Consider the following 22,392-nt stretch of genomic DNA (forward strand, 5'->3'; position numbering starts at 1 on the left):
AGTACCAGCTCCTTCCTAATCTAAGATAATTTCTATGTCCATAATTATGTAAATTATTTCTTCTAAGGAGATTCGATTTTTTAAGTTATATTCAGAACACGAAGACCCTTAACTCTGCTCTTGTCAGATCTGGAGTACATAATTTATTTTCTCTAGGTCAACACCCCAATCTAAAGAACTGGGACTATAACTGCCCTTCTTATGGAGTCCTTAAACAGGCAAAACGGTGCTTCACAGTATCTGTAGAGTATCTTATCTTTTAATGGCAAAAACATAAATTATTTCAGCAACTGTTCCTTAATTTATGTGTCTTGATTGTTTGCAGATAACAGGTATTCAAACCTTCTGTATGTAGAATCAGCAATTCGTTGAGAATTCATAAATTCATTTTACTTACATAGGGTGGTTGTATCACTCTTTACTTTGTGTCCTGAAACAAAATACAACGCATTCTCCTCACCAGCAATGCATTGCAGTACGTGTTGGTTGGCAGACAGGTTTTCCTCACTACTGCTGCCTCAGAAACCTGAAATTACTTTGTGTGCAAGTTTGTGCTTATGGCAAAGCTCCTCTCTGAAGTGTATAACCTATGGCAGTGGTGCAGGCTACTGTTTACATTGCCAGAATAAAGGCGTTTGTGCAGCAAACTCTTGCACTACAGAGGGCTGTGGAGCAACACGAGGTGCCACCGCCCGCGGCCGTGGCACTGCCCCGCACAGCGAGCTCTGCTCCTTTAAGGGAGGCGGGCTCGGCCGGGGCGGAACATTCACTTCCAGGTCGGGAGGAGGCAGGAAAAAGGAGGAAAAAAAAAAAAGGAAAGAGCAGGAGCGCAGCATCGGGACCGGCTGTCTGGGCGCTCCCAGGCGGCACCAACGCCGCGATGGTGAGCGGGAGATGGGGGCGAGGGAGGCAGGGAAGGGAAGGGAAGCAGGGAGAGAGAGAAGGAAAGGAGGAGGTAGAGAAGGGAAGCAGGTAGGGAGAGAAGGAAAGGAGGAGGTAGAGAAGGGAGAGAAGCAGGTAGGGAGGGAAGGGAAACAGGTAGAGAGAGAAGGAGAGAGGGAAGGGAAAGGAAGGGAAGGAGGTAGTGAAGGAAGGGAAGCAGGCAGGGAGGGAGGCTGCCCGCAGGTAGGGAGGAAAGGAGGGAAGCAGGCAGGCAGGGAGGGATGCTGCCTGCAGGCAGGGAAGCAGACAGGGGGGGATGCTGCCCGCAGCCAGGGAGGGAAAGAGGCAGGGAGGGAGGGAAGAAGGTAAGCAGGCAGGCAGGGAGCTGCCCGCCGCAGCGGCCCCGGCGCAGGGATCGGCGGTGCGGGAAGGGCCGCCATGGCGGCGGCGCTGAGGGGGCAGGGGCGGCCCAGAGGGGCCCTTCGCTCCCTCGCTGAGGTGCCGAGGCCGGGCCGGGCAGCGCCGCGTTGTGTAACCCCCGTTATGTAAAAGGGCGCCCGGCACCGGCGGGCGTCAGGGACGGAGGAGCAGGGAGGGAGGTCGGGAGGTCGGTCCGAGCGCTGCTCGGTGCGCCCCGCTGAGCGCCGTGAGGGCAGGTCCGGCTCGGCCCGGCTCGGCTCGGCCCCGGGAGCTCCATCTCTGCGGCAGCCCCTCGGGAAGGGAAGGCGCTGTCCGGCAGCCCCTCGGAAGGGAAGGCGCTGTCCGGCAGCAGCCGCGGCCCCGCGGGGCTCTCCCAGCCTTTCGAGAGCAGGACACAGGGAGCTGTGGAGTTGCTGCTGTGCCCCAGACATGAGTGTGCGTATTTACTTCTAAGGGACTAGCAGGAGATTCCTGGGCGATCTGGGCTCATCCCTTGTCGTTAAAAGCTGTATTGCAGGCAATCCCCTAATATTCTTATTTATTGTTATTTTTAAAGTGGGTACTTTGGTGCCTGCTGTTCTGATCAGTGAACTCGGTAGAACATCATTGTGTAACTATGTACCGACATCTACATTTGTGGCATAAATTCCAATTCATGGCCTTTCTAAGCACCTTTGTTGTGGTGCTGGCACTCTGCTTCTGCTTAATGCCTTTTCCTTCTGTAGTGTGTTCATGTGGTGTATTTATAGGTGGCATTTGTGTGTCTCACCTTTTGATCTGCTAGACCAAGAAAAGCTGGGTTATTTCCTATTCCCAACATGCTTTTTCCCCCCTCAGAGCATTCTAGTATGTTATGCTTAAACTCAAATGATTCAGATGTCAGTTAACCTAATTAACCCCGTGAGACCTCCAAGTGTCTTGAAAATGCCCTAATCCTTATTCCTGACACTTTCTTTGGCTGCTTCACGTTGATTTCTTGTGCTTCAGCAAACCACTGAGGTTCTTCTCTCCAGTGTTTTCTAACTCATGAACTCGTATCTGAAGTTCTTCTTACTTACTCTTGAGATGCATGGCCTTCCTATGTGGTTCTAATGTGGCACTATTTAATTTTAGACCTCTCGTGATCTCTGCTGGTTTTGTATCACTAGGAACTCCAATCCCACTTGCTGTGCCAGAATAGTTAATATTAAATTTCAGGTGTGATCATAATCCTTCCTTGAGTCTGGTTAACAAACTGCCTACATCTCTTTTATTCAATTTAATTCAATTTAAGCAGGACAATCATAGAGCTTTCTTAGTAACATAAATCATGTAACTGTTTATTTTTCACTGCCTTTCCTTTATTGGCACTCAGAAGAACTTTGATGGCTGTTGCTTGTGTTGCTATTTCTTAATCGTTTTAAGAATGCTCATTTTAAGAAAGTAAGTTAAGTTGTGGGGCTCTGGAGAGCTGCAGAAGAGAAACATGATACATCCAACACCGAAGGCTGAGGCTCTAAATTCTCTTACGTTCCTGCTGGTATTTTGAGAGAAAAACCTGCCACAAACACACAGGGACCTTACACGTTTGAGGTTTGCCACGCTGTGCCTGCAGCTGGCTCTGAAAATTGGGGAGCACATCCCAGACCTGCTGCTGCTGGAGCTGAAATGGCTGTTTGTCTTGAGTGCTATATACTGGTTTATTGAGGGGAGAAAAGAACCAACCAAACCAAAAAACTACTTACGGGAAAACCAAGTTTGGTTTGTAATGAGTCTGAGCCACAGAGCCAGTAGGAACTGAGTCTTGAGGCTGGAGTTGGAAGGGTCACAACACATACAGTGAAAAAGGCCCACACAACAGTGAAATTTACTTTTCTTGCAAAGTCAGATTGCAATTACTCACAGAAAACATCAGTTAAACCTGTTTCTTATCTTTTTTTTTAGGTATTGTATAAGCAGGTGCTTGCTTGGTGGTGCTGCCCCAAAGGAACAGGATTTTGTTTTGATACACTCAGCCAGTTAATCTAGGCATAATGTTGGGCTTAAGATTCCCTAACTCATTCCAGGTACTTCAACACATCCCCTTAAGCTCCTTTTTTCTTTTTATCTGCATTTTGAAATATATGTTAAATATATTCTGGTGGTATTTAGGGTTGATCCAAGAAGTTTTTGAAAGAAAGTGTGGAGGATAATGTTCTTTGTGAGAACCTTTCCAGCTGCCCTGGTGTGAGCTTGGAGCTGAGCTGGTAACATCATGTTGAAGTTGGTTTTGCATTTCAGTTCCCCAGAGTATTGGATTACTGTCAGAGGCCAGTTTGCCCCCATCCCCCTGGACACTTCTGGTTTGCCTGGGTTATACTAAGCACTTAAAGTGTTTGTTTGTTTTTTAATTAAGCCTTAAAAAAAGCCCATCTAAATGCAGCTATTCTCCTTTTTATGCTATTCCTTCAGCTGGCTGGATTTAGATGTGACACATGACTCTTAAAATATGTGCTTTAGCTAATGAAGGCACCCAGGCTTGCATCATGTAATGCATAATTTTGTGTTTTGTGGAATATAATTTGGTATTTGTTTCCTGGCTATTTAATTAATATGATAGTATGAAAGAAACTGTGAGGTTAATGGAAATATTGTATGATTAAGAGGACTATGAAAAAGCAAAATGGCATAATGACAGTTCAACTCAAATACTGCTGGATTATATATTAATTTAAAAAATACCAAAATTTAAATTCTGTGCTATGGTTGACACACATTTATAGTGTCTCATCTGAGTGTTAGAACCAGAAAGTGAAGTGAGCTGAATACAAATGCCAGGTTTGTTTTCAAGCTGACCTTCAAAAGCACAGCTAGAGGAAGGAACCACTCAAATTCTGACCTTCTGAGAACTTAAAAACAACTTTAACTGGCGATATTCCCTTTAGGTAAGGAGCAGTTGAGATAAAGAACAGCACCAGCTCACACAGAATGTTTGCAGACTGAGCTCTCACTGTGCTATTTCAGTAGCAGACAGTGTAGGGAATTGTTTTTATGGGGCTTGTCAAAGGACTTTATTACATCCAGATAAAAGTGTTTTGCCTCTGCCCAGGTTACCTGAGGAGCCTTCCCTGGGGTGTGTCCTCAGGTTCTGGGCAGCAAATTGAAACATTACAGGTGTCCCTTATAACTGGGATAAGTGGGGTTAATAGCAATGGTGCTGTGTTGTTTGCAGGGGTAATTGATCCCTGCTGGTTGGGTTTGTTCCTTTGGTGTGTGGAGATGCCCCACATGAACTTCTAAAGTGGTTATGTAAAAATTCAAACATTAAATCACAGATTGGCCACTTGGAGGTACTGGTTGAAAAAAATAGTGTTCTGAGTCATCTGCTGGTGGCCCGTCTGCAGGGCTAAAAATTCTCTTTGGAGTTTGCTCACTGGTAGATGAAAGTATTTCAGCTCTTCTGGCAGAAAGGGTGGAATGGTGCCAGGAGGAATGAAGGGAACCAGAATTCTGGGTTTGTCATAGGGAGCATCCAAGTGGCAACACAAGATCTAATGGGAGATGAGGATGTCTTTGCTTCAGTGGGAATGATTTTCATAGATGTCTGAGTAAAGACTCTGGATTTGACTTGAATTGTCGTATAAATCCTGGGTGTATGTATTAAGATAAAAAGAATTTTTTCCATTTCCCTTAAAAAATGCACTTTTAAAAAATAATTGGTTGGGTTTTGTCCCTTTAGAAGTACTTCAGATGTTGTTACACTTTGCAAAGAAACAGTAGATGTCCAAGTTCCAAATTCTGTCCCTTCTTTCCTCTTCAGTTTAAGATTGGGGACAGCCAGAATTGCTGTTTCCTGGTAATGTGGGAAAGCTGCACCCCAAAGTAATTGCAGTTCTGCAACAAAGAAATGTAAAAATCGACCCTAAAAAATGTAATAAAAGTTCAGTGCTTAGCAAAATTGTGTCAAAGGAGTTGGAAGTTGCAACTCAAAAGCTACAGAAAGAGCTTGCATTTGAATAATTTTGAGCTTTTAATCCCCAAGCCTGTGCTTAAGTCTTCAAGAGCTTTTAAACTTTGGTCTCTTATTGTTGTCAATAAATGATTCATTAAAGATAAGCTCTGTTACATCTTTGCCCTAAAGTGGTGCCTCCCGTTCTTCAAATATGTGCACCTTATTTTAGAAGACTTATCTCTGCAAACTTATTTATATTTCTTCTGTATAACCTCTTCTCTATTGCTGTACTTCTGTGATGAGCATTTTAGGCAAATGAAGCAAGAGAAGTTCAATGAGCTGGGAAAGAAAGGTGAAATTATCCAGAACTTTCAGTGTAAAAGGGAAGCTTTTCCTGCAGATGGGATCTGGCAGCAGTTGATGCTGTTATTTTCAATATTGTCTGGGGGAGTGTGTACCAGTCACTCGCCCTTTGTGTGGTGCTGGGGATGATTCACAGCACTGCAAGTCCTTCTTTATGTTGATTAATCTGGGTGCCTGAAAACAGTAGGTTATTATTAGACTTCTTTGACATAGATTAGTGTGGAATAAAAAAAAAACTGTGAGATTTTCACGTATCAGTGCACAGTCTCAAACTCTGAAGGAAAAGCTCAGGTTTATATTCTGCCTTGTCCTTTGTCCCAGGTCATGCTGGAGGTGATTTCCAGGGGCAGAGTGTGAAAAGGAGGGACAGGACTACTGTAATAGATGTTTATTGCTGCACAAAATTTGGGATGAAACCAGTTCTTTTTGAGTTTCTTGTTCTGACTCTCTAGCTGCCCTTTTCAGTATCAAAAAATGTCTCCTATATGTGAAATTTATCTGCAATATATGAAATTTATTTGCATTTCTAATGTAGGCTGGTAGTAGACTTTTAACATGTGTTGACTTAAATGAAAGTTTAAAAGAAATAATTTAAATCCAGTAGTAAAGTTTGATTTTAAAATCTTTCAGTTTCTCTTGAGTGATTAATTCCCAGTAGATTTCAAAAATTAGAATTATTTTTCAGCCATTACTTTTCTTCCTGTGGGAGCCCAGGAGGTTTCCAGCCCAGCAGCCCTGAGTGGTCCTGGGGTGATGGGGAAGGAGCTCCCACCAGCTGGGCCAGCTGCTTATTGTGTGCCCTGACCTTGCCTGGCTCTAAGGGAGACATCCCCCTTTGTAATGTTTGCCAGGCTCACAAAAAAAGGACATTTTAGAGAGATGGAAGAGTCATAGAGAGGATGATTTGACTAAATCTCCTTTGTTTCACTGTGTTTTGTGTATGACAGGAGGAAGCTTCTCCTTACTCTTTGCTTGATATCTGTTTGAATTTCCTGACTGCCAACCTAGAGAAGTTCTGCACAGAAAGGCAGGATGGAACTCTGTGCCTGCAGGAGCCAGGGATGTTTCCTCAAGAAGTGGCTGATCGACTGCTGCAGACAATGGCATTTCATGGTAACAACAGTTCCTCTGGGGCAGCAGGGAGAGTGTTTGGCTGCAATGTGGCTCTGCAGTGCTGGTGTATTTTCTAGTAGAATCTGCTGTTGCAACTGTTAAAACTGTGTTCATTAATCTCTTAATAGAGAATTTTTGTTACATTTGGTTTTTTACAATTTCAGCAGAGTTTTGCATTGCTGTGTAGACAGTTCTAAATAGGTCCTTTGTCTTGTGTTTATGATTTTAATGTTCTTTAATTGAACATACTTTAATCTTCTTTAGTCACCTCAGAAAAAAATATTTGCTTCTACTACTTCTAGCAGCACTCCAGTATTTCATTATCTCTCACAGAGCAATTCAATTTTCTTTAGTGTGTGCCCTTGTGATTAAACCGAAAATAACCTTGTGATTCATTAAAATAGTTTGTCATCTCTTTGAGCACTGTTATTGAAGTCGAATGGTTTGCTCAAAAGCAAAAAGTAATACAAACACCTTGTGGTGTTCTCACACTTGGTGCACTGGCCTGGTGTTCTCTGTCAGCCCAGCTCTGCTCAGGGCTGCCCTTGCTTTGGGCAGGACAAAGGAAAATTTGTGCCAGTAAAACTTCCTGCCATGGAAAAATGAATGTATAGATTACACTAGAGAAGAGGCAGGAGAGCCATTCCTGGAGATCCTGGAGACTTTTGTTAAAAGATGAGACATGACACAACAAAAATGACTGTAAGCACATCAAGTGCCCCATCCTGTAGGTGCAGATTGGATTGAGTCTTGCTGTGCAAATGCTGGTGTGTAGTTTTCTCAAGTTGTCCTGGTCAGAAATAACAGAAGGAATGGTCCTAAAAAAACACAGACTCAGAAAAAATTAATCTTTAATGCATATTACTTTCTGATAAGTAATTCTTCAGATAGTCCCAAGAAATCAGATTCAAGAAAACTTAATTATCAGAAACTTATTACCAGTGATGAAGGCAGTTCCAGACACCAAAATGTCACAAACACACAGAGGGCAGGAGGGAAAACAGGGTATGGCTGAGAGAGCCTCAGTCCTTAGATGAAAAGATGAGCAAAGATGAAGAAGTAATTTGGTGATACTTGAACTAAACTATAATCATGTTTATTGCTTTTAACTTTTCTGCCGGGTACCAGTTGTTTCACCCCATATTTTTGCTTTCCCAGCAAGAGAGGAATGCCCTGACTACTGGGTCGGAAATGCCCAAACAGTTTGCTCTTTAGAAAGGTCTGCAGATCTTACTTTGACTTTTCACAGAGGTGATTACCAGCTGGTGACTTAAATCCAGACTGTAGTGGCAATGATGTTATTATTCAAATAAATTGCATTTTTGTTTTGCATGAAGACAGGAGATTGAAAACCAGGAGTGTTGACATTTATAACCCTGTAGAGTGAAACCAGGACATGTTCTTCCTCCTCCTTTTGTGTGCAGGGTTGTGCAACTGTCCCCTTCTCGTGGCTTTTTATAAAGCAATAATCCTGTTCATAAGATACCATTGTATATCCAATGCATTTTGGATTTTTCATTGCTGTCTTTTCTTCCCACCCTTCCCTTGCCCTCCTTTTTCTCCTCTTGGAATCACTTCTTAGATTTCTTTCTCACATTCAGCTTGTTTCTGAGCAACACTCCTACCTTCTTCATAAGGGATATATAGAATTTAATTAGCTCAATTTAGCATATTGATCCTACTTACAAATTCAATGAAATGCTGAATTACTCAGTTAAAGCAAGATGGGAGCAGGTCACTGAGAGGTGGTGCAATCTTGAGGTTAATGGGACCATGGCCAGGGAAGAATTATACTCAGAAATTTTGAAATTCTGTTTTTCGCACATTTCTAACCAGTTTGGTGAGAAAATCCAGAAGATGCAGGCAGCAGGGTGATTGTTTTTGAGTCATATCTGTGCTTTATTTATTGCATGTTCCGTGTCACAGGTAATGCATATACACTACTCCCTATTTTATCTGTCCTGTTCTTAAACCTGGACTTTTCCAAAAGGGATCATAATCTTAAAAGGGGAATCTCAAAAATAAGATTTTTAGGATCAGTGGTATAAAGATCCAAAACAAGCTACCTTGTAATTAATTTTCTTTGTTAACACTTTGTGTTCCTAAAATAAAAGTGATGTTCTGTAGCACTGGAGCCAAACACTGATGCTGTTTTGCCACAGGGCTTCTGAATGATGGGACTGTGGGGATCTTCCGAGGCCACCAGATGCGTCTGAAAAGGGCTTGTATCCGGAAAGCCAAGATCTCTGCCGTGGCCTTCCGGAAAGCCTTCTGCCACCACAAGCTGGTGGAGCTGGATGCCACGGGGGTGAACGCAGACATCACCATCACGGACATTATCAGTGGGCTGGGCAGCAATAAGTGGATCCAGCAGAACCTGCAATGCCTTGTGCTGAACTCTCTGACTCTGTCCCTGGAGGATCCGTACGAGCGCTGTTTCAGCCAGCTGTCTGGGCTCCGGGCGCTCAGCATCACCAACGTGCTGTTCTACAACGAGGACTTGGCAGACGTGGCCTCGCTGCCGAGGCTGGAGAGCCTGGATATATCCAACACCTCCGTCACGGACATCACAGCGCTCCTCACCTGCAAGGACCGCCTCAAGTCTCTGACCATGCACCACCTGAAATGCTTGAAAATGACCACGACCCAACTCCTGGACGTGATCAGGGAACTGAAGTACCTGAACCACCTGGACATTTCGGAGGACAAGCAGTTCACGTCGGACATCGCTCTGCGCCTGCTGGAGCAGAAGGATATCCTGCCCAACCTGGTGTCTCTGGACGTGTCTGGGAGGAAGCACGTGACGGACAAGGCTGTGGAGGCCTTCATCCAGCAGCGCCCCAACGTGCAGTTCGTGGGGCTGCTCGCCACCGACGCTGGATACTCAGAGTTCCTCACAGGAGAGGGAAACCTAAAGGTTAATGGGGCAATTAATTCCACTGGAAGGTTGGGATGTACAGGAGAAGCAGAACTAATCGTTCATAACAAATGCACGTGGGTGTTTCAGAAGGAGGCTGTAGGTTCACTTCTCTTAACTGTGCATTGCAATTACTGTCTTTATGGCAAATTCCTACTTTATTCTGACACCAACGGCTAAATTTGCATAATACTATTATTGTAAGAAGCACCTGTTTTATTTTCAGTGAACCTTAGATCCTGATTTAACATATCTAAGAGAGCTGAACTTTGTCTAGTCTGAAGTCATTTAGTGACATAACATTCTCTGGATTCCAGCACAGTGTCTCATATAAGTCAGCAACGTGTAAGAGGTGGAGGTACAATTTGCATAACCTTTGAGCAGTTCATGATTAACACAGCAGATACAATAAAACTGAGTAACTCAGCTGCGGTTATACTCCACCACCTCTGCCAATTCCTATTACAATATTTCTACCCAACTTGAAGGGTCTTCTGCTGAGGAACATGTAAGAAAAAATTACTTAGGATGGATAGACTTCCTCTTCTTGAACAAACCCTAAATTCCTTAGTCTCTTAGGAGGAGACTGTTTGCTGAATGCATTTATTTATCTTTTAGTGCCAGGCAACAAGATATCATTCCCTGTTCTGTAGAATATGGATGCATTTATTGGAGAATGAGCCTGTCCTGTCCCTACTGCGAAAGGATCAGGATTAATGAGGGAAAAAAGAGAGGTTTTAGATGTGTCAGTGGTGTAACATCTTTGAGTTTTCTTTCTGTTGTGCCATGAGGATGATGGAGACTGCAGAGGGAATGAGGAAGAGTGCATGAAGTGTCCATAGTTCAGTCTGTCTTCTGTGCAAGCTGAGTTTTTCACTTCAGTTTTAAAATTCAGAATGCTCTTGTTATAGGCAAGTGAAGCAACACAGCTACACGATTTATTTTTTTCCTCTGAAACACTTGACATGTGTTACTGGCCATGTCTCTTGAGTACTTAGTTGTAGCAGCTGAGAGCAAAGTGTGTCAATGTTGAAATGCCTGCTTGGAGAAAGCAAATTCCCCTTTGGTATCGTGATGTACAGCAGCAGGAAGTTACACTCATGTTTGGTATAAGATAATTCAGTGTAATCCTCCTATTTAGAATACATACTCCAAAGAATTGTCTGTGCTATGAACAGGCAGGAAAGAAGAAGGTTCTAGTAGTGTGAAAATCATGAAGGACTTGCAGCAGTGTAGTTAGCAAAAACAGTTTGCATTTTATTTTTCTTTTTTTAAGACACCGTTGTCAAGCAGAGACTGTGGGCTATGGTTGTTTTTATTTCCTTTTTTTGGTGACCTAAATTCATTAGTAACTGTACTGAAATATTCAGCTGCTTAGTTGAGATCCAACTAAAGGATAAACAGGACACAGCACTCCTGGAAGAGGCAGAGGTAAAATATTACTGTCTTTGCAACAGTCCAGGGAAATCTGATCATGGATGAGGCAGATATTATAGTTGAGAACACGAAGCCAAGTGGAAATACTTCATGTAGGGTGTAATTGGCTGCAGAACATGTCAGTAAATATCATTGCCCTGTGCTGATCAGTAGAGAATATTAAACAAAATCCAAGATGCCATCAGCTCTCTCAAGGCTGTAATATATTCTTGATCTCACAAGTTCCAAAAAATATGTCTCTGTACAATCCAGGATGCACAGATTGTGACACCTTAATGTATGAACTTTTGCTTTCCTGTGTGTGACATGTTAAGGAGAACAAGCTCTGCATATCGCCCTGGGAATTCTGAAAAACTGATTGCAGCAATGATTCATTAAACAAACCATTTACAGTTACAAATAGATAAAATATAGTTAAATAGAAAATAGAGCAGACCGGGCAGTGAAAAGCATTGCAGGTAGTGCTGATTTAATATTCTGACCTTAAGCTCATGTTAGTCAAGAGCTCGTGGCTTTTAATGTAGTCCTTGCCCAAGTTAGCTCATTGTTTGGTTTTCACATGTATTTCAAGTCTGGTTTTAAAAATTACTTCTTTTGCAGAAAGCATGAGTTAGTTCTCTAATACAGTGGTGGAAAGCCTTTGCTACAGATAAAGATTTAGACAAAGAATGGAATTTGTTTTATTGCTGGAACAAAAACCCAAGGTCAAAAATACAGTTAAAATGCAGTTTGTCAGCTCCATTGACAGCATTCAGGTACAAACAGTGCCTGTAGGCATTTGGTGCATCATATACAGCTCTTGCTAGCTGTGAAGTGCTGCTTTTCCTTAGTGGTTTCATGCAGTTCTGCTTAAAGGCACGACTGAAGCCTAATTTTGGCACACAATGTGGTGGTTTCTTTATGGAGAATGTTTGAAGGTTGTGTAGTTCTGGACTGGTATGGCCAGACAAAGCACTCCAAAAATATCACTGCCTTTGAAAGGGCAGCTTTGCACTTTTTGACAACAAAAGTTTGAAAGTAAAATGATGACACGTTGAACTAAAGGTTATTTCTGTGCTCCCAGGTGTCAGGAGAGGCAAATGAAACGCAGATTTCCGAAGCACTGAGGCGTTACAGTGAACGGGCCCCCTTCGTGAGAGAAGCTCTCTTTCATTTATTCAGCCTGACACATGTCATGGAAAAAACAAAGCCTGAAATTTTAAAGGTAAAATAATAGTTTTGATGGTTGTCTTGCATTGTTCCTTAAACTGACGTCATCCCCAGAACACTGGTATAAATTATTTTACAAGGTTTTACATTTTTGGTTGTGTTTCTTGAGATTAAAATTGTAATATTAAATAAAAATTAAGAACTATTTAAACAATAGTGACATAAAGATGCCCTGTAGTGCTTTATGTTAGGTAAGATTGAGCTGGACTAACATATTGTATATAAGTTAATTTTTTCACATAACTTTGAATAGGATATGAAGTTTTCTTTAGATGCTGAGTTCTGTCATTAGATCATATCTGTACTGAGTCAAATCAAAGGTCTGTCTGGTCTTATTCTCCAGACACACCGGTGCCATCTGCTGAACAGTAATACTAAGGAATAAGTAATAATAAGTGACAATTTTCTTTACTGCCACCTTCCAGTATGACAGCAAGTAAGTAAATATCATTAGTGTTCTGTATTGGGTTCTAACTTGGAGCCTGGAAACTTCCCTACAAATCCTTTCTAGGCATTGGCTTTCCCTGTCTGGAACACCAGGGGTGGTTTAAATTTTGCTGTGATCATAAGGAGAGGCATCAGTCAGATACATGATTTTTGTTTTTCCTTTCCCCTTTGATGTTAAACAAGTGGCCTTCATCTTGCTGGCCTCAATAGCTGAAAGACTTAATAATCAACAAGAAAAATATTCTTAGGTGAGATCACAATCACCATACATAGCCAAAAACATAATTCAGGAGGAAGCTGCAAAAAAATCTGTCCTGACCTGACAGCTCAGAATGTGATTGGCAATTGCTCATCACTGAAAAGCCACATGTCATCACCATTGCACTGCAGAGACTCTGTCCTACCTCAAACCCCTCTGAAAGGGTTTGGGGATTTAATCCCAGTGTGTAATCAAACCCTGAATCTTTCTAGGAATTTCTTCTGTTCTTGCAGCCTCTCCTTTGAGTGGTTGCTGCAAGCTGTGCAAAAGGACTTGGAGCAGGAGAAGTTGTCAGGTTTGAATCACTGAGCAGAAGGAAATGTTCCTTCCCTTCAAATCCCACCAGATGGATTTCTCACTTAGGTGAAGAGGAGGCAGAAATGGGGTGCTGTGAGTCATTGCTGGGGCCTTGAGCAGCAGCTGGTAGTTCTGGGGTCTGTGTGCAAGGGTAGGGGTAACTCAGGTGGGCACTACTGTTGTGTTTCAGCTGGTGGTGGTTGGGATGAGGAATCACCCCCTGAACCTGCCGGTGCAGTTGGCGGCGAGTGCCTGCGTGTTCAACCTGACCAAGCAGGACCTGGCGGTGGGGATGCCCGTGCGGCTGCTGGCTGATGTCACCCACCTGCTCCTCAAGGCCATGGAGCACTTCCCAAACCACCAGCAGGTAAAAGGCACAACTTATCTGTGTTCTGTAGCATTTCCTGTCCTGTGGACCTTAACAAAAGGTTTCTCCACGTCTCATGACCTCATGGAAATGTGTTTAATGATTCATAGCAAGAAGGTGTTCTGAGATATGTGTGTTTGTGATGAAGTAATTCTGTTCCATTTCTCGCAGCTGCAAAAGAATTGCCTTCTTTCACTATGCAGTGACAGAATCCTTCAGGATGTTCCGTTTAACAGGCAAGTTTTATGTGTCAGTTGAAACGAGTTATAGCATTGTAGAATATTTTTCTTTGTTCCTTCAGGAGCTTTGTTTCTGGCCTCAGTTTTGTGCACTTTCAATCATCACAGTGTGCTGAATTTACCTGGCCTCTATTACTTTGGGGCTGTTGACCCAAATATATACCACTGAATGTAGGTCTGAAAAAATCCTTTGGTATACAGGTGTTTTTTCCTTCACCTGGATGGGTCTATCACTGATTGTGTGTAACAGAAGTCAGGATTTCTCTGGGCATTTCTGTGGGATTGCTTTTTGCAGACATTTTTCTACTTAAATGTTTTGTCCAAATGCTTTCAAGCGTGCTGATCTGATGTTTCAGAAGGTGGTGCCCAATTTTTCCTCCTTCTTTGGAAGCAACTCCTGTATACTTTGATATGTAATTAGAATTAAGAGACCTTAAGCAAACAGCCCAAAGCTGACAGAGGCTCGTGCAATACCTGCGATTTGACTGTGTGTTTCTATTCTTTTTGTCATGGGGCATTCTTCTTCCAGTTTCTGTTGTCTGTGTGCATCTTTCTTTTATTAAGACTTATGAAAATTAATTTTATTTTTAACTTCCAGGTTTGAAGCAGCCAAACTTGTTATGCAGTGGCTGTGTAATCATGAAGATCAAAACATGCAAAGGATGGCTGTAGCCATCATTTCCATCCTTGCTGCAAAGGTATGGAATTTAAGCTTTGAGATGATAGGATAATATTTCTAAAGTCTAAAAAATTGTTGATATGGTTTTGTTTGTTTACAGCTTTCCACAGAACAAACAGCTCAGCTTGGAGCAGAACTCTTCATTGTTAGGGTGAGTCAGATACTTCCCTGGCATCCCATCCTCTCCAGCTGTTCATGCTGACAGTATTCCTGAGGTACAAAGTAAACAGGAGGAGATAATCTGTCCTTAGAATTCTAACCTGTGTTCATGTGAGAGTTCTTTAGAAGGGAAAAGCCTGGACAATTTATTAGAGATAATACCAGAGCCAGTGGCAAGGAGGCAAGTTAGCATAGATGAAAAGAAGCTAAAGTGAAAAAACTTGACCCAATTCATACAAAGTAAAATAGCAAGATTGGAACTCCATCGTGTGAGGTGAAATATGCTCAGAGGGAGAATATTTGAAGTAAATGCTTCATGCAGTCAGTGTTCACGTGGGCTCCAGAGTCCTGTGGCATCCCCACATGTAATTACTGTGAAAACAAAGGAATTCCTTCAGAAGGCAGCTGTGTTCAGAGGGGGTAAAAAGTTTGATAGGTGTTTCATTTCACTGAGTTTGACCCTAAATATGTAGATCTTTGCTCTGCATGTAAATGCCAGCTCGGCATTACCCCAGTCAGTGCAGAAGCAGCAGAGGAGCTAATACATACTTTGATACACAATCATAACTGGTATTTTTTGATTTTTTTCCCCTCAGCAACTTCTACAAATTGTTAAACAGAAAACAAATCAGAACCTTGTAGATACCACCCTCAAGTTCACATTGAGTGCACTTTGGAACCTCACTGATGAATCTCCAACAACGTGTCGGCACTTCATTGAAAACCAAGGGCTAGAACTTTTCATGAGAGTCTTAGAGGTGAGCAGGACAGTGCATTGTCCACACAGGGGTATAATTAACACTGTTTCAATAATAAACATAAATGGTAACCTGTTTGTTTCATTTTTCCACAGTCTTTTCCATCTGAATCATCCATCCAACAGAAAGTTCTTGGACTTCTGGTGAGATGAAAAACTATAAAGTCTGAAATATATACTTGTAAAATTTAATTTTGAAAGGATTATTTTACCCTGTGTTAATCTGAAAAATTCCCAATGTTTTTATGTCCTCCTTTAATCTTTCTAGCATGTATTATTCACAATTGACATGTTTTTGGACTGTTCTGTGAATTCTTCAAAAGTTACATTGAAATTGGTGGTTACAGTAAATAAAAGGAGCTTTTAAGAAAGGACAGTGAGTGAGGCTTCACCTGAGTCCAAATGCAAAAAGTAGGTTGAAAGTCAATAGAATTCAAAACTGCTGAACTTTACTGAAATTATGTTTGAGAATGTTAAAGCCAGCCTTTAGTTTAGTGTAATCTGCATGTTAAGGGCCTAAAATGACTTATGAGAAAACATCTTCATTTTAAGATGAGTTCCTGCATTAAGCTGGAAAAACTTTTGAATGCAAAAGTAATATTTTGGCATCTGTTGGTCACCTGGGTGTTAGAAGATCTCTGCAGTAACAAGCTCAAGTTTGTGTTTATCTCCTTATACCATATTCTCTCTGCTGATATTTTCTCTTTCTTTCTTTTTTCCCCCCTTCCAGAACAACATAGCTGAAGTTAAAGAACTGCATTCAGAGTTGATGTGGAAGGACTTTATAGACCACATCAGCAAGTTGCTGCACAGTGTGGAGGTGGAGGTCAGCTACTTCGCAGCGGGGATCATCGCTCACCTGATCTCCCGCGGGGAGCAGGCCTGGACCCTGAGCCGCAGCCAGAGGACATCTCTGCTCGAACAGCTGGTACAGAAATGATGGTGAATCTTATCAGACTCTCTTACGTGTTCTCCAGTGTTTGTATTTAACAATCAGTGTTCTTGGTTCTGTGTCTTGCAGCATTCTGCCATTTTGAATTGGCCAACCCCAGAATGTGAGATGGTGGCTTACAGGTAACTGCTGTCCTGATCTAGAGCTTGGAAAATGAACTCAGCTAGATTTGAAACTTGTTCCCAAAGCAGAGTGAGCTGCTAGTCAGACATGCTTCCATCCAGTGGAAAAACATCTGTTGCCTAAAAATAGGCGGTGGGTTAAATATCCCTTTGGGACCAAATTAGAGTAGGGTCTTGTAAAAGAAAAAATCCATGTTGTTCTGCTCCTTTTCAGACCTAAGAGACTGAGACACAAAGATTACCCAGTGAGGTTATCTTGGCTCACACTAGGTCAGTGCTGTCTGCCCTAAGTAAGAAACTCAAGGCCAAAAAGTACAATTAGTTAATTGCTGCAGATCTAATCCTTTTATTTCCCACTGATTTTACTCCTGTTTTTAAGGAGCAGGAGGCATCCAAATGTTATGGTAAAAGCTTACCACATACCCACTAGATCTGATTTTTGCTAGTAACTGTCTTAAACTAGAGTTTTAGATGCACCAGGCCAGTCTCTTACTGTGTATCAGTGTCTCTCTTAATTAAGCAGTATATGAATGAACAGACAACATGTGACCTCTGAAGTAAACATACCGAGTAGCAAAGCAAGTAGCTGTTTCTCTCTCTTTGTTTTTTCATAGGTCTTTCAATCCATTTTTTCCACTGCTTGGCTGTTTCATGACTCCTGGTGTGCAGTTATGGGCAGTGTGGGCCATGCAGCACGTCTGCAGCAAAAATCGTATGTATCAAGATCATCTCACCCTTGGAATTCCCATTTTTTACCATATTCATTAGCATTAAGTGATCAAAATAAGAATCCCTATCATATTCACTCCTAGTCCTCTGGAGAAACTACATTTGGGCCTTGACTAAATGGATCAGAAAAGCAAATAGTAAAAGTTCCTTTTAGTAAAAGCTTTTTATTCCCTGGAATTTTCCTGTTAGATGCACAGTATTAATTCCAAAATGTGGATGTATTAAGATAAACTACATCTTTTGCACTCACAGGTGTTTTTATTGAGAAATGTAAATATTAGCAGTGGGCAACCAGTTTCTTTCAAGGTGAGAGCAGGGGCTGTAGCAGTAGCAGTGTCTCTGGGAACAGAAGCACTGAGTAATCCTGCCCTAATCGCCTTTGGGCAGTAACTTGCTGGGACAGAAAGGTCATTTCCTTAATCCATCCTTCCCATCTGCAAAATGAGAACACCAATGTCTGGCCTATGAAATGATTTAAGAGCATTTGGTGAAACACACAAATGTTGGGAAGGGAAATAAATCTCCCAACCATGTCTAAATGTAAGAGTGGGCAAATATTCCTGCTTTTAATGCTTTTTTTGGATTGTTTTCTTGACATAAATTTTTGACACAAATGTGTGTATATAAAGCAGCTTTCCTCTGAAGTATTAAAAGTGTTTTCTGTGCCAGTTTTTAATCTTCTTGACAGCAGTGCTAGGCTTGTTTATCCCTGTCCCATAAATCACTGTTTCTGCAGTGATAAGGCATCTATTCCTGACCAACCAATAACAAGGCACAGGATATAACTGCACACAGAATACTGGTTTGCTGCTCTTTATAGAGCTCATAAATAATAGTGAGGCACTGTTCCCAGGGCCCTGTCCAGGAATCTGTGAGGGCTCTTCATGTTGAAGTAGGACTTCCCTGACAAAGTTCTCACTGGTCAGACTCTGGATAACAGATTTTCATTAAGACCCTGTAATTTCTCTCTGTCCCTCAGCCCTGTTAATTTAGGATTGTCCTATTTGTTCTATTTATTTGTAGTGTTTACTTTGTGCTGCCCTAACCCCTGAGCTCTCAACATGCCACAGAGGTTTGTATTGGTATTCCTGGTTTGGGATCAAGGCAGAGTTCCTGAAGTTTAGTTAGTTCTAGTGGTAGCTGATGTCAGAAGCTTCTGGAAGAAGTTACAAAGAAGCCAAACATTTGGTAGAAAATATAATAACCTACTCTGAGGGAAAATGTGTTTAATTCTGACATATGAGGAGTTATTTTGGGGGAAAATCATCAGCTTTTGGTGGTGGGCTCCAAGAAGGCTTTTTCTCCTGGAGAGGAGATGCATTTTATTTTGACCCACTCTTATAGATGAGGCTGGAAAGCAGTCTGGAATTAATGTTTTTTAAAATTTTTCTGGTTTATTTTTTCTCCTTTTGCTGTTTGTCTACATCATATTCCCCTCAATGAGCTAACTGCACTAAAATATTTGTAGCACTGCAGTAAATGTGATCCCCAGGGAAATGCTGAACATCAGCACTTCAATCACTCAGGGTTGCATCACTGAGGTGAGTGGTGAAATTGGCCCTGGCTGAGGCAATTCCCTGTGGATTGCATTACAGCCATCCTGACCTTTCCATAACAGCTCCTGGAGCCTGCACATTGCAGTCACCATGCAGCTCTATTTATAGCTGTCCCTGCTCTCAGTGACACCAGAGCTGCTGCAGGAGTGCTTTCAGCTTTTAGACACCAACAGTGAAAATGCAGGAAACCCTGGAAAGGGATTTGTAGCAACTTTATAACCAGTTAAAGGCCACCATCAAGAGGATTTGGCCAAGTGTGTTTGAAGGAACCAGTTTGCATTCACCCAACAGGCCTGTGCAGATGGTGTGGTGTGTCTTGTACCATTTTTGGTAAAGGTGCCGTTTTTACCTGGATCCTCATAGACAGTGCAGTATTTCTGATTCCCATTTTTTATAGACTGTGTGTGTGCACTTAAAATGCCTGCAGAGGAGGTGGGGGATGAGAGAATACTCTGCATATTGCAGGGCATTTTCCAGTCAGCTGAGACAGACTTGGTAACAGACCTGATTACAGTCAGAGTCCTGTCCAAATATCTCTGTTGTTGTGTTGTCACTTGTTTAAGTACCAGTGCATTTCTGTGGAGGTTTTAGGGAGTGTCCTAAATATTGCCTGGAGACAAAAGTGGATTTGAATCAGTGTTTACAGCATCTGCTACCTTTGCCCTAGATAATTCTGGTTTTCACTCCTTTTTTTGTAATCTCATTACAGCTGCCAGGTACTGCAGCATGTTAATCGAAGAAGGTGGTTTGCAGCATTTGTACAACATCAAGGAGAACGTGCAGACGGATCCCCATGTCCAAAGGATTGCCATCGCCATCCTGGACAGTTTAGAGAAACACATTATGCGTCACGGGAGACCCCCACCGTGTAGGAAACAGCAACAGACCAAACCAAACTGAGAGCTGAGGTAGAGGAGTGTAAAGTATTGTCTCTGTAATAATCCCTTCCGATGTGTGTGTAGTTGGAGTAACCTGTAATTTATTGGTCACCATTAAAGTGATTTGCCGGTAACTGTGGTACCCAGAACCATGTGTGGAAACCTTTGCTGAACTCAGCTTTGCTGGCAGCCTCGTGTGTGACCTGTCAGGGTCACAGCTTGAGCTGGTCAGGAGGTGGGGGCAGTGCTGGCTGCCAGCAGGTGGGACTTGTACAGATCAGTGTGCACATCTGAAAACCAGATTTGAAGGAATATTCTGCTTTGTGACTCCTGGGAGAAACAGCTATTCCATCCCTGTGATTGCTCTTCATAACACTGTTCTCCACTTTGGTGTTTGAGTAGAACTGTGCGTGGTTGTGAGATTCACCACTCCTACAGACTAAAACAGAAGTACGTGCATGCAGGTGCCAGTGAGACTTGTAACTAAGGCGACCAAAATGTCCTTGTCTCATAATCCTGTTAGGCACAAATGGGGTCTCCAGCTTCCTTCTCCTTCTGCCTGCAAGCCATGATCTTTTGTTTTCCTTGCTGCTGGAACGATGCCTTTTTGCAGTTCATTTCTCCAGAGTCCTCCCTGCTCTCAGCAAGGTGGGGACCACATCACATTCAGGGAAAGGGGAAACCCACTGAAGTCAAGCAGTAGAAACAGGACTAAAGTGAGACAGTATAAAAGGGTGAGCTAAGATGGAGATTTTGAACTTTATGACAAGAAGGTGGGTTTGTTGTGTGACTGCTTTTGGTTGTGTGTGATACACTTTTTTTTTTTCAGAATACTGATAGGGAAAGGACAAGGCTTATTAGAGCAAAATACTGACTTGACTTCATCATGAAGGGGATTGCATGTATTTATCAGAGGCCCAGGATATTTGGTCACCTTATTTATAAAAGACTAATGATTGCTCTATTTTTATGTAAATAGTCAGTATTGTGCAGTGAATTATATTTCCAAGTCATCACAGTGAGTGGAAAATACACCCAAATGTTCTGTGTAAACTCTGTGTCAACTGCGTTGTTTTGTGGAGTGTGAAATTTTACATAAAGATGCTAATTGTAACAACTTCTTTCTTTCTTGGTTACCTCTGGGTTACAAATGAGTGAAACATATTGCACAGCATTCAGATGCCTGATACAGTGCAAGGGATGGAAGCAAACTGCGTGTCCATTCAAATTCAGTTTCATTTCAGGTATTGTTTATCTGCTTAGTCTCCTTATTTCCATGGCAACTGAATGATATTCAGAGACTCTTCTGTAAATACTTGGGAACTGAGTTTAAAAAGGAAAACTTATATTTAATAGCTTATGAGCAGGGGTGGCTTGTTCATGATGACCACATATTACTATTTTAACTCCTTCCTTCTCCCAGCTCCTATCCTTTGAATAAAAACAGCACCTCTAATCTTCAATAACACAGTTATTGTGTATTTCAGCAACTTCAAAAGGTACTGATTCCATAATTTAATTAGTGTTGTATAGTTGTTTTTTGTACAAAAGTATAATTTGGCCAGCATCGTTTTCACGTGTGTATCTGGTTATGTTCAGTTTTCTCAATTCAGACAGGAATTCAACTGGCTGTAGCTTTGAATTACGAAGGTGGTTTAAAAATTAAAAACTCCCTACATGCTTTTACCCCCCACCCTTCTGAGGTGTCTGCTAAGGGACTTATACAGAGTTTCCATTACCTGAAATGGAATACAAAACTTATCAAAATTTGTGTTAATAGAATAAATACAAATCAATTACTACAAGGTTTTAAAATAAAGTTGACAACTCTTACAGTAACTGTTCTTTTCTATAACAGGAGAACTTCCTGAAGCATCTTAACTAAAACTGTGGGGAAAAGTAAAAATCTACTGCTCCCTGCAGCACAAAATGCATGACATGGCATCAGGCCACAGGCCTGGTAGAAGTGTCACTTCATGAAGTTCTGCAACCAGCAAGCACAGAGATTCTAAATGATTTTTAATACCCTCTTTCTTTTGCTCCCACACACTTCAGGCAAACTGTGAGCAGAACTCTTTCAAGCTGAAAAGTATGAATGCCTACAAGGTACAAATCCACTAAATTTACCACTTCCAGAGAGGTCTCTTCACATTCCTGGGCAGCTTCAGGAGTTTCTGCCAGGGTAGGATAATTCTGGAAGCAACTTTTAAACTCCTGTATTCCACCTGCAGCATTTGCCATCTTTTGTGAAGGCTGAAGTTCCTGACTCTGCTTTACCTTTGCAGATCCTTGCACAGACAATGTGTACATGTATAATTTGGTAAGGTTACCTCACCCACAGAACTGTTCAGGTAACTTCTGGCACAGGTGAAACCGTGGTTTGCTTTGAGACAGTCATAGCATGAAGTGACAGCCAGTTCCAGTGTGGTAAGCTGCCTTTTGTAAGTATATTTTGATAATCTTTAAAGTATTTACTAAAACCATGTTTGCTTTCTAGTTCACTTTTGCTTGAAAGCCCAGTCCAGGGAAGGAAGCACTGATATATCTTCGTGAGTTGACTTTCTCTTCAGTGTTTGTTTGTTTCTCCTAGCAGTGTTTAGATGCAGTGTGTTTTCTGCCCTTTTTTCCCTAATTATTAATTATGGTGAGCCAGAGCTTGTTTGTTTTTTCTTTTTTTCCTTACTTTACATCTGTGTGGGA

The 22,392-nt window shown here is 42.0% G+C and overlaps 1 protein-coding gene across 4 annotated transcripts; it reads left to right on the forward strand.

Annotated features, from left to right (window-relative positions):
* Positions 1-802: 802 nt before the first annotated feature.
* Positions 803-21,957, forward strand: LOC139676232 (protein zyg-11 homolog B). Of its 4 annotated transcripts, none has more exons than XM_071564975.1 (15): positions 803-883; positions 3,226-3,347; positions 6,523-6,688; positions 8,851-9,605; positions 12,106-12,246; positions 13,445-13,621; positions 13,793-13,857; positions 14,459-14,558; positions 14,640-14,690; positions 15,295-15,456; positions 15,552-15,599; positions 16,186-16,383; positions 16,477-16,529; positions 17,144-17,241; positions 19,524-21,956. In XM_071564975.1, the coding sequence occupies exons 2-15, from the start codon at positions 3,315-3,317 to the stop codon at positions 19,712-19,714; spliced, it is 2,238 nt and encodes a 745-aa protein (XP_071421076.1). In that variant the 5' UTR covers positions 803-883; positions 3,226-3,314; the 3' UTR covers positions 19,715-21,956. The 4 variants fall into 4 exon arrangements, with proteins under 4 accessions (XP_071421076.1, XP_071421078.1, XP_071421079.1 ...); XM_071564976.1 differs by lacking the exon at positions 803-883 and adding an exon at positions 1,492-1,737; XM_071564977.1 differs by lacking the exon at positions 3,226-3,347 and having other exon boundaries at positions 807-883.
* Positions 21,958-22,392: the final 435 nt, after the last annotated feature.

Source organism: Pithys albifrons, chromosome 10 (genome assembly GCF_047495875.1).
Source record: "Pithys albifrons albifrons isolate INPA30051 chromosome 10, PitAlb_v1, whole genome shotgun sequence".
Lineage (NCBI taxonomy): Eukaryota > Metazoa > Chordata > Aves > Passeriformes > Thamnophilidae > Pithys > Pithys albifrons.

Coding starts and splice junctions, on each gene's coding strand:
- LOC139676232 (XM_071564975.1), top strand. CDS start 3,315: ATGTTGGGCTTAAGATTCCCTAACTCATTCCAG. Junction 6,689..8,850: donor GCAGACAATGGCATTTCATG/GTAACAACAGTT, acceptor GTTTTGCCACAG/GGCTTCTGAATGATGGGACT. Junction 16,530..17,143: donor TGTGAGATGGTGGCTTACAG/GTAACTGCTGTC, acceptor GTTTTTTCATAG/GTCTTTCAATCCATTTTTTC.